At 34.3% G+C, this 12,621-nt stretch overlaps 1 protein-coding gene across 16 annotated transcripts in view; it reads right to left on the reverse strand.

Annotated features, from left to right (window-relative positions):
- Msp300 (Muscle-specific protein 300 kDa) overlaps positions 1-12,621 on the reverse strand; it is a 235,060-nt gene that overhangs the window by 202,859 nt on the left and 19,580 nt on the right. For 11 of the 16 annotated variants that reach the window (XM_075297870.1, XM_075297869.1, XM_075297875.1 and 8 more), the window contains exon 1: positions 5,520-8,885. The exons of the other annotated variants lie outside the window; for them this stretch is intronic. In XM_075297870.1, the coding sequence (XP_075153985.1) occupies positions 5,520-7,893 (2,374 nt within the window). In that variant the 5' untranslated portion in view covers positions 7,894-8,885. Of the gene's footprint in view, positions 1-5,519; positions 8,886-12,621 lie in introns of those variants that run through there. 16 annotated transcript variants of the gene reach the window in all.

Here is a 12,621-nt window from a genome sequence, read left to right on the forward strand (position 1 = left end):
TTTAAATAGCGCAACGTGTCCGCCTCTTTAAATTCCCCCTTGAGAAGTAATAAAATTTGGTTCAAAGAAGATAAATGAAAAAAATGGGAAATATTCTAAATAAACTCTTCATTAACATACCTTTATATCAAAGATACTTATCCCGTGTATAATGTGCATTGCATATCGTGAAATCAATCTTACTAAGTCAGAACTTTTTTCAGAGCATAGTTTGAGCATCTTATCTCCGTTATGGGTTATATAAGATACATGTTCTGCGACTTTGCACGTGGCTAAAGGAATCACTCCGAGTTCGATATGTGCTTATGTGTCAAATTAGATAAGGAAATATTATCATCTCACAAATCTCTATTTAAGAAAAAAATGCTAAATATGCATTTGAATTAATTATAAATGTCACATGAATCACATTTATTAGTGTTGAATTTTTTTCTCCTGAAATTCCTTCCTAAAGACACTAATTGTATAAATTATTAAATACAAATTATTAATTCTTTATTAAATGAGCCGCATAAACATCAACGAGTGTCAAAATAGCCCAAGGCAAAAAAATATACAATGATATCATCGTGTGAACAGCAGGAATAGAATACAATAACAAATATTAAACAACAATAATAATAATACAAAAAAAATCTACAAGAGCAAAACTAAAATAAACCATTAATGCAACCATTACGAAAGAGTTGGCGACATTTCTTCCAATTCCCCATACCGGCCCGCTCACCACCCACATTATTCTATGAGCTATCAAATGCCCTTGACCAGAGTTCGACAATGAAATGATTAAATGGTGACAGCATCTGGAAACAGTTTAAAGATTTATTTCTAGACTAGAGAAAAGTGAATGGACACATGAATGATTCTTTAAGAGATAATAAATTGATGGCTTTCCAGATCCCACATTGACATAAAAATTAAGAATAATTATACAGAGAATAGAATTGAATGTATTGTGTATTCAATTTGACTCTATTATAATAAGAAATATAAATAGACAACTATTAAGTTTGGAATTAATTTTAAATTCGCTTCCTGCTGAACACAGCCCGCAACTAAGCTAACCGATTTAAAAACTTAAATTATGTTCTTAACAGATTAAAAAAAAAATACGAAATTGTCGACAATGTTACCGCTTTGTGGATTTTTAAGGGACAGTATAAACATACATACATATATTCCAAACATTTAGAGCCAAATAAGTTTCATATAACTCCTGAACAATTTTAATTAATTTACTTTCAGAATTCAAAATATTTAGCATTTATGTTAAGGACAAGTTTAAGAAAGGTATAGAGTATTAGTAGTTTTAGATTTAGCTTAGTTTAATATAAACCTCATTTATTTTTTCTATTAAGTACATAACAGAGTTCTGTTAATCCTGTTGCCAAATTATCAGAGGTATGTGTAGTAGGAAGAAGAGAAAATATGAAGTACTCCGAAATTGCAAGATTGCTTCGTGAATGTATGTGAGCGTGCACGAATAAATATTTCTCTTCGTGAAGGAGGTGCCTTATCTCCGAGATAAACATAAAAGAAAGAGCAGGTTTTCATTATAAGAAAAAAACTCACAAACTGTGATGATAATACCATCATTATCTTTAACAGCACAATAACCAACAGCTTATCCAAATCAAACAATTTTCTATTAACTGTAATTAATTTGGAATTAAGCCAAAGATTAGAGCCATTGATCCGAACCACAAGAAAAAATTGCTGCAACTTTTCTTCCAATCAGTCACGGAAAACAAAAATTACTCCACGAAATTGTTTTTTATTTATTTATTAAAAAAAAAAACTAACTTATAATAAAAAAAATACAAGCTAACATAAAGGCTATGACCACCTAGTTTTTATCAGATTTTTATTTATTTTAATGGGCTGTTTGGGTCAAACGGTATAAATGCAAATAAAACAGGTTTTTTCATCTTTTTTCTAGACGTTTCATCGACTTTTTTCAACCATATCTAGAGATTTTATATTTGATTGTAGATTTCAATTTTCACTTATAACTGATAACTAAGATCTTAAGCCAATTGGAACAAAAAAGGTTAAAGTATTTAAATACTCCACCAAATATATACCTCATATTGCAATAAATAAATCCCATAATTACTAAACATTTTCAAATCTGGCAACTTTGGATCACAGTTTAGTGAAAACACTTAAGTAGCAAATATCAACTATTCTAGTAGTTGTACTATTTATATTTAGTCATTTTGTGTTTATTCAATATTTTGTTGTTTTTTTTTTTTTCAAAATATGATAACAAATAGTGAGAAACAAATCAAAAAGTCCAATGGCAAACAAAAACCCCGGCTACTCTCACCACAAAAAGTATGGAAATTGAATTAACAAAAATGTACATATATTTGTGTTGAACTTTGAAGGAGGCAGCCAAGTAAATACAGAAAAACTCGTATAAATGATGTCATTTATTTACGTGCGACTCTATTTAATCCAAGACCTTTTTGCCGTATTTCAATTTTTTTCACAATGCACATGGCAAACAACAAATTGAATTTATTGATTGAGTCTTTACAACAGTAATGAAATAAGTTAACAATTCTTAGATCATCCTTAAGGTGAATTGTAGGTGAAAAAATACAGGCGAGCCCAACAGCAGTTGACTGATTATTCTCATTGATACATTATTTTTAAAAATAATTAACACAGATCCAAGCGGCCACAATATGTCTGTGGATGTGAAGACTTTTTCGTTTTTGCTTGCTAAAAGGAATTATTCAATTTTACCACAAAAATTGGCATTTCTAGATATGAAGTGACCTTGCAATATATTGCCTCATATGAATGAATTTAGGGACTTTTTTTATCAACCCAAACATGAACATGGTATCAACTAATAGATACCTATTTACACAGATAATTATGTTTACACATTTTATATATGTACATGATAATTTATTAAATATACTCAAGCTTGATGTTATATCATATAATCTACGGAGTTTCACTATTATAGTGGTAATTATTCTGAGTCGATTTGGCGATTTCTTTGAAATAAAAATATTTTAAAACAATAAACCCGAATATAAATCAGAGCTTTATGTACTTAAAATTAGAACAAAGCATTCGTTTAATAAATTCTTCTATTTCTAGTTTATCGAATACAAAATGACATAACTATTCGAAGAACAGATAACCCCCAAATTTTTCAAAGTTTCCTTCACATTAATATGCTTTGATTTATTTTAGTTACATGAACTAAAAACGTCATAAAAACTAATACACAAATGAAGCACAAAAAATTACCACATTCGAATTTCGCACAAAGTAATTCAAAATTTCCCAAAATGTACTAAAAATGTGCCCATCTTTAACTTCTCCTGGCAAGTGTTAATCACGATTTTCATTCAGCATCATTGTATAAATTTTGCCACATTTCAAGTAAACAGCGTCGTTAGGATGATAAAGTTACCTCAGGTTAATAGAATTATCTTTTAATATAACGATACTAATTTTAAAGCCAAATCTCCTAATCATAAGGACAAAACGCCTTCATTGAAAAGTTTATCGACGTTTGGTAACTTGGTATAAAAGAGAAATCTTTGTGCTTACGACAATATTTTTTCAGTGTAGGCTCTACATTCGAGGTTGTTCTTGTTTTCTTGAGTTGAGTATATCAAAATATCGAGAACGCATTTGTTCGATTTCTCTGAACTGGTTTTTGGTGACCATTTCACCAAAAGTTCTACCCCAACTACCGCTTGATTTGGCTTCGTCTGATTTTTGCCTATTTCAAAAGCACAAGAGAACTCTCCGGGGAAGGCGTTGTAAGCACGGTTGCTACAGTTGGTAGAATTCTACACTCATAGAAAAAAGTCTGCAAATAACAGCAGTCGATGCCTGCTGTTATATTTTTGTACTTCAGAGCCTAATGAACAACAAATTATAAAATTTTTAGGTTATACATTTCTCCCCAAAGCATATTTAAGAACCAAAAGTAATTTTTGGTATATTTTAGGACTGTAATATACTTAGAAGCTCATAAATACGATCAGCAAACATTTTGTTTGCTGTTATGCCTCAATTCGATAAATATTCAGATTTTTAATCAATTACTATAGATTTTCATAAAATATTGTTTTAATTATATTAGGATAGCTCCTAAGTTGATATTTTTATTTGTTTCAGCCAAAATAAAACATGATTTAGTGTAGTCGAGCTTAAAAAATAGCAGGAAATGTTTGCTATTTCAGCAAACAGTGACTGCTGTCCCTTTTTCAGCAGACTTTCTGTGGTTTTAGCAGACTTTTCTGCTGTCCCTACTAACAAATTTCTTTGGGTGTACAAAAACTGGTAGATTTTGTAATGTTTGGTAGTTTGATAAAATTTTTTATGTTTTGGTAGATTTTGAAAAATATTCCTCTCCAACTAAGAGTTACTCCACAAATTTCCTATAGAAATACAATTTTGGCAAAATATTCTATAGAAATAAAATGTTGACAAAATTTTCTATAGAAATAAAATTTTGACAAAATTTTCCATAGAAATAAAATTTTGACAAAATTTTGTATAGAAATAAAATTTTGACAAAATTTTGTATAGAAATAAAATTTTGACGAAATTTCCTATAGAATCAAAATTCTATATGGACATACATTTTCTATAGATATAAAATTTTGACAAAATTTTCAACAGAAATAAAATTTTGACAAATTTTTCTATACGAGTAGAAATAAAATGTTAATGTTTGGTAGATTTTTGGTACAATTTTCTCCAAATTTTGGTATAATATTTTTGGCTCGAGTGGCAACCGTGGTTGTAAGTCAAGTGAGGGGTTAAAAGAAAAACGAAGATGGTGCTGATGGCTAACCGCACTGAAAAAATATTGTCGTAAGCATAAAGATTTTATATCCTTAAATTACGAATGCCATCTTAGCGTAGCTTAGAAAACGTAGTTTTCTCATACAACGACTTTTTACTTGACCAAAAATTGATAAACTTTTCTTTCCACGTAGAATTAGGTGATTCTACTTTAAAATGGGTACCTTTACATGAAATAAATGTTCTGTAAAATTCTTAGAAATTAATGAAATCGTCTTTAAATTCGTAGACTTTTAAAATCATGACTTCAAAAGCGTGCAAAATGCAAATGTCTAAATGCATCCTTAGGGCAATTCTTTGCTTCTTTGTCTCGGAAGCAATACCAAATTCATATGTGTAAAGACAAAATCTGTGGAAGAATAAATTAAGATTTGAATTTTACAAGGAAATTGTTCTTACGTTTTTCTCACTGTTTCCTAGAATTTACTATTACAATTTTCTTTCGATATATCAATGAATTCTTTTACTACGTGGAATTTGTCGGCTTCGGTTGTATTTGTATGATTTGAGAAAAAAATCACAATTTTCATAAATAATTGATAACAATTAAAAAATAAATTACTTTCAATGGTCAAACACAAACACATACACTCATACACACATTTAAATAAATTGTTTCAAAAACTAACTAACTAATTACATATAGTGAAAAATCATTTTGTTACAATTACCTCTTTTCTCTTTGATGTGTGAATCATATTGAGAATTACTACGGGCAAAATTTATTGCTGCCATAGTGGATTGGAATTCCTGATATTCGTTTGTGGTATGTGTTGCGGTACTTTGATGATGTTGGGTCTGATGCGATGGCAGACTCTTGGTCAAAGCACCTGGACTAGCGGGGACACTAGTCGCTAAGGAATGTTGGTGTTTTTGTTGTTGTTGTTGTAGTTGCTGGTGATATTGTTGGCTTGTTATGGCACTTGTAGCGGCGGCTGATTCTGGTTCAGCAACGCCAGAACGTGCTGGCACAATTACAATACTGCTGGCTGCAGCACCTTCGGTATCTGAATCGTCCGATATGTTTTCGACAGTTTGTTGTTGATGATGGGGGGTCTTGTGACCACTGAGATCACCGCTACCGTGACCGAGACCGTCGCGACCGTAATTCAAAAGTTCTAAGCGTTTTTTAACCAAATCACCTCCACCGGTACCGTGGTGACGTTCGACGTGCACCGTTTCACCGTAAAGATATTTGTGCTGGGGTTGTTGGTGCGATTGCAATGAGGAATGTCCAATCCTTGAAGGGTCGGATGCAGTGTTTATTGCAGTTTCCTTCTTCTGTACAAATCCTCGTGAAGATTCTTCTGAGGACGAAGAACCTTGCGATTGTATCGTTTTCGTAAGACTAGTCGCCGTCGTTTTCAAAGGAGTTTCGAAGGATTCATATGATTCACTACAACTACTAGTCGTTTGGTGGGATGTAGTTGTTATTTTCTTTGTGGTAGTCTTGGTAGTGGTGGTCGCGGGGCTGGTCGTCATCGTAAATTCAGTGCAGGGCTGTTGTTGATATTGGTGTGCTGTGTGGTGTTCCGTTTGCCATGGCATTTGTTCTGTTTTGTTGGTTTCCACGTTACCCTGCTGGCGGTTGTAATGTTGGGGGTGGCTAATTGGGTTTATGCTGCTCTTACCCACTACAATGTCAATGTTAGCAGGTGTTTCCAAAGAAACCGTTTCAGAAGTAGCAGTCGAAGAAGGTTTAAAAAGTCGGTGATGCATTTGTTGTGAATCAGTTTGATCGAAGGACTCTTCCAGGCTACTCATATCCATTTGCTGTTCATCCTGTTCCAGTTTAATACAGATTCGACGACCCCCGGCCATCATATCCACAGATCTGGAGGGGGTGGTGGCCCTTACTTCCCTAAGGGGTGAACTGCGTGGCGACAAATAACCTTCGCCATGGCGAAAGATTTTCTCCTCATGCTTACGGCCATCCGAAGTCATGGATGAGGTAACAATAGTCCTGACTCCATCAGAAGATATAACTTCGCGAACTGTTTTCTCACCTTCCAAAAATCTTTCCGAAGCTATCTTAGCATCAGGACTTATGGGGCTGGTCGACGAATTTGAGGAGGAACGTCTGGTTGTAGTGCGTAGAGTTACATTGAAGGGACTGTCGAAGGTTTCCGTTGTAGGCGGCGGATTTCTGCGATATCTTTGAGTTGTGCGTAAGGTTACATTGAAAGGGCTCGATGAACTGGAGTGATCTTCCAATTCTATACGTCCCGTTACAGCGCCAGGTGATATCTTGCTCGTGGTCTTCAGCGTTACATTGAAGGGGCTGGCCAGTTGTTCTTCTTGCACCTCCACTTTTCGTGGTTTCGCATGAGGAGTGGACCGTAACTGAATCTGTTGGAAGGCCAATTTTTCAGCTTCGGCCATACCACGTTTACGTTCTTCACGCAAACGCTTTTCAATCTCATAAACATCAATTTCGAAGGGATTGTCATCATCGCCGAAAGCAAAGTCCGTTCCCGATCCAGAAGTATCCATTGAAGTTTGACCCGACCTCGGACCCAAATGCTCCGCTGACCGTTTCACTCCAGGACCACTTCCCGAAGACCATACCTTCTCATATTGAGCTATCTTGTGCTTTAAACGTTGAGGAGTTGGCGGAGGAGTGTAGGGACCTTCTAAGCTTTCTTCCATCAAATACTCACGGGAACTAGAGGACGAGTGAACAAATTCTGTGGACTTTTTAATGGTTTTCGTAAATGTCCTAGTTATGGTTGATGACTCGTGCAATTCCTCATCAAAAGCCGGATCCAAATGCTCTTCTTCTATATTGCCCTGTGACCTAACACTGCTATCCATATGATGGCCTTGGCTAACATGTGGTTGAGCAGAGGTGCAATATGCACATCCATCATCTCCACCAGCTCCTACACTCGATGATGACTCAACAGCTGTTCGTAATATACGACGTTTGCGCACTGCAGGAATTGGCCCAGCTGTTGGTGAGGTCGGTGAAAGGGGACCATCCCCTGCCCCAGCCAAGGTTGGTGGAGGGTCTTGTTCGTGTTTCTTATCTGTGCTACTATCCATAGTCGAGGGTGAGCATTTAGAGAGTTGCTCTCAATTTCCTTCCTCCTTGTCGTTGCTCTCTTACTTCCTTGTGCGTACTCTCCTGACAGAGAGTGAATAACCAGAAAAACGTTTACAACTTCACTTTAACGGTAAACACTGACATTACAATCGCATCAAATTAACGAACGAATTCTCCAACGGCGACGATTCACTAACGAACGGAAAAAAATTCAATTGATTTTTCGAGAAGACCAACCCAATGGTGGTTGGGTGGTTGGTACGATGCAATAGCAGATACCGGTAAATGGGTTAGAAGTATCTCACAAGCCTTTTTCACTTCGATTAAATATTGTTTGATTTTATTTTGTATTTTTTTTTTGTTTTGACACACAACAATCTTAGAAAACTGATAACAACACATATACACTTAAAAAAATTCAAAATTTTTGTTTTACACAAATCGTATTTTCGTCGTATTTTTCAATTTCATTCAATCACGGAGGAGTATTACTTTTTTGTTGCTTTTCTGTGGCAGTTGTGGCGGGTAGGTATGTTCCTTTTTTTCATTCACTTCATATGTGTGGCGGTATTGCAAGTACCGTAATGCTACCATGGGGGTTTTACCTCCCACCTCTTTTTTCCTAAAGCAAATAATTTTTGAGGACTGGGATTCCTCTTCTCATTTCAAATACACTTCTTTTTCTCGACACCTTTTAAGGGCGTTACGTTTTCATTTATTTTGTTGTTGTTTGTTTCTTTCTGAATAATTTTTTACACTTCTATTTCGTTTTTTGTCTTTCTTCTTCTTTTTACATTTCCAATGGAAAATCTTTATACCACCTCATTTATATGGGGTTTTTCTTAATTCTCATCTCTACTCCTCACAAAAAAAAAACGTTCTACCGCATTATTATAGTAAAATTCTTCTTTTCTAAACACTTTTGTTGCGAAAGCTTAATCAAAGCCAAAGTAAATTCCAATCCGTTGCGGCTGATGGCCGTGTCGTTACTGATTTTTAGACCTCAAGTCAAACTTAACATACCTTTGCTCAATGAGTGCGCAGTTATTTTAACAATCAATCGTCGTGAAATACTATACCCCCAAAACTTGTATTGTAGTAAAGAGCAATTTAAGAGAAGAGAGCAAATCAGTAGTTGCTCAGTGTGTTTGGTTGAGTGCGATTTAACTGAACTGTAGTCGTGTTACCCAGTAGGCCAAGTTTTCGAAATTTGCCATGGAACACAAAACATTTGAACAGGGAAATTTATTGGTGTTCTTTTTTCGCATTGAAAACGAATATCAAAAATCTTCTGGCAAAAAAGCAGGACCGGAAATATAGTAAAATGGAATGGGATAAAAAAACACAATATTGACAATTTGTACCGAAGAAGAAATATTAGAAAGAGGTTGAGTAAAATAAATTTTTGATTCGAACGAGTTTTAAATGGGAATATTCCAGCAACATATACCAAAGTTTTATATTGGTATAGTTTAGAAGATCTGTATTTTATCTATTTTTCATACCGAAAATTATTAGGATGTTTTTCTATTGTTAGTAAAGACCACCTAATTTAAAAACAACTACTTATGCGATTTGCTCAAAATTTGATGTTTGGTGTTATCAAATTTAGTGTTTATCTGTTTTGCCTTATATTTGGAATTTGAAATTATTTTAGACCCATCATTTATGTATTATGTTCAGGATGATTATAGAGTACCATATTTCGATATAGACATGTTTACTGTATCGACAACACATTTTTATCAACATCCCATTCATAACGATGACACTTCTAGACATTGATTAGCCATTAGTTTTAACTGATTAACCTAAAATTAGAAATCTCGTGCGTATTTAGACGCTTTTAATGAAATTCGGAGATCCTAAACCAGTACTACTTCTTACTAATTTTGCAAAAGATTTGTTATTGAGCGTATTATAGCGTTAATTTAAGCTTTAGTGGGCTTATCATGAAAACAAGCTAAGGTAGTGTTGTTGATTTCATTCGTCTCAATGAGGAGTGTCGAGCATCATCAAAATTGTAGCTTAGCTTTTTTTAACATAACTCTGGTTAATGATTTTAGTACATGTTTTGGCACCTTTTGGTCCAAACTAAAATCATGTTGCGGCAACACTGTTCAGAAATCCAAACAGTCTAACCACTAACCACATACGTTATATGCATGACAATGTTAGAGAATAAAATCTCGAACCCCTAACTTTACATGGGTTGTCCATTAAGAGTGAACGACTAACAACTCAATGTGAAGGTATGTCAAATAACCCCCAATAAAAACCATCCACTTTACTTATAAACAAATATACGATTTAATACTAAAGAGAACGAGATGAGAGCTACAGTTTTTTGGTTCTCTTTTAACCACACATTATGCTCTCTTCAGATTATTTGTTATACGGCAAGCGCATTTTGCCGGTTGGAAAAACTCGCCGGCAATTTAAGGGGTTAATTTTGAGTACTTGTAGAATGAGAAGATTAAAAAGCTTACAAATTATATATTGGTGGCGCTAACATGTGCTTGGTGCCAATGTGTGTATGTGTATGCCGCCAACAGTATCCATTATTTTAGTGTAACACTTGTGTACAGTAATAATCCCTCTAGCGAAAATTAATGCGACGTTGAATTTTGCTGTAAATTTGTAGAAAGGAAGACACTACTGGTGAAGTTTATGTTAGTAAGGATTACAAAAGTCGAAACCTCGATTTCGACTAATCAAATTTTTTTTTTAAAGTAAAAAACTTACAACACATCTCCGAATTCGACTAACTTTTCAAATTGACCAAATTTGACTAAACAAAAAGTAAACAAACACAAAATTTGAAAAAGTCGTCATTTTTTGTTTAATTTTAAAAGTCGGCCTTTGTTGAGACGAACGAAAGTATTTTTTTCCACCCTTGTTTCAAGAAGAATCTACTATATGGCGAATCCAGCATTATCCGTTATCAGAATACAGAATATACAGAAGGAAAAAAACGAAGAATATTCGGAAATCCGAATCGATTCTAATGATGTACGTAATAAACATGAGTTTAGTGCGAACACATTCATGTACCTTTACTAATCTATCCTTTCGTTGTAGGTTGTTAAGATGGAAGAACTGTTTAAATAAAAATTTCAAACCAAGTTTTGGATTCAGCTTAAAAAGTGAACGCATCTCAGTAATTTTAGTGACATTTCTGATTGTTCAAAAGCTTCTCTACGCGCATAGAAGGAATATGATGACTTCAAACCAGAGAATGACGCCGCCACTGTATATATAGACTAACCTCGACTAAAATTTAGACGCCAATTAATCAAAAATATCGACTTAAATCAGAAAAATGTGTTAATAATTTGTTTCATTCGTATTGCCTGCCAAAATTTTTAACCTTTCCTCCGCAATCAATCAATTTCAAGCTGCTATAATAATTTTGCAAAGATTTAGCTCAGAAAATTTGAATGAAAGGTAAATTTGATTGTAAGATTGGTTGTACAACTCTCATACCATTCGAATAACTTCAAATTGATTTTACAATGGATAATTGTCTGCCGCCGAATAGACATATTTATACCGGCTTAGCTGTCAAGTCGCCGGAGATAAAAATTGTATGTCAGTCGCCGCCGACAAAAGTGGGTCGGCTTCATTCTCTGCTTCAAACATGTTTCAAAAGCAAAATGTTAGCTTTTTAATGGGTAACATAAAACCTCTTTGCGGTAAAAATGCTACTTTCTCTCCAAATATAAAATGCTTGCTGAAATCAGATACACAATTTCCGAGAAAATAATATGGTGCGAAAAATATTTTACATCCAAAAAAAATAACATTTGGCTCCATAAACATGTTTGAGGTGATCATATTTCTTCTTTAGGGAGCCTCCTCATCACTTGTCGTATCACAATGGACTGAATAGTCTAAGTGATCCTATGGACTACCACTAAACCTAACCATATTCCTTCTCTGATTGTAAGTGGTTTCAATTCAACGCCTAAACATCGGGCAGCACTCATTGAAAAGTTCGTCACCTCTGCTATCACAATGAACTGAATAGTCCAAGAGAGCCTGAAATACCCTAACCCTAAAATTTATGCTCTTTGAATTCACTAAACACTCGAAATAAGTATCAATTCTATCATAAAAAAGTATATTTCTTATCCTTAAATGACCGACTTCTACATTCTCCATTCTCTATTCAACAACGCGTTCTTCACAGCTTAGGCATTGAACAACGACACTTGTGTAGATTGACGTAATCAAGATTTATTGGGTTAACACCAAACTGATGTCACCACCGTTGGTTGCATTTAATAAATGTTAATACATGCAGTTGTTATTGTGCCAAAAAGGGGTTCACCTTAACCACGACATCAACTTCAACTATTGCAACTGAATTTTACAGTGCCATGCTATTTACTCTACTAGTAGCGAACAATTTTCAATTACCTTCATATTTTAGATCGAATGTATCAACTACATACGACTTGTAATAGATACTGAGTAAGTAATCAATAATAAACAATAAACAAAAACTAAAAAAAATATTGAATTCCTACAGAGCTAGATCTAACTGGGGTACCCTCTAACAATTAAAACATTAGTGATGTTACGCATTTAACCATTGAATCTTAGACCTTGTTTCATGCAAAACCCGCATTGCTGCAGGCGCGTCCAATGAACTCAATGTATCAATGATGATTGTGAACTACAAATTATACAGAGAAATGTTATGCAAAAGTTATTCGATACAA

Source organism: Haematobia irritans, chromosome 2 (assembly GCF_050003625.1).
Source record: "Haematobia irritans isolate KBUSLIRL chromosome 2, ASM5000362v1, whole genome shotgun sequence".
Taxonomy (NCBI): Eukaryota; Metazoa; Arthropoda; class Insecta; order Diptera; family Muscidae; genus Haematobia; species Haematobia irritans.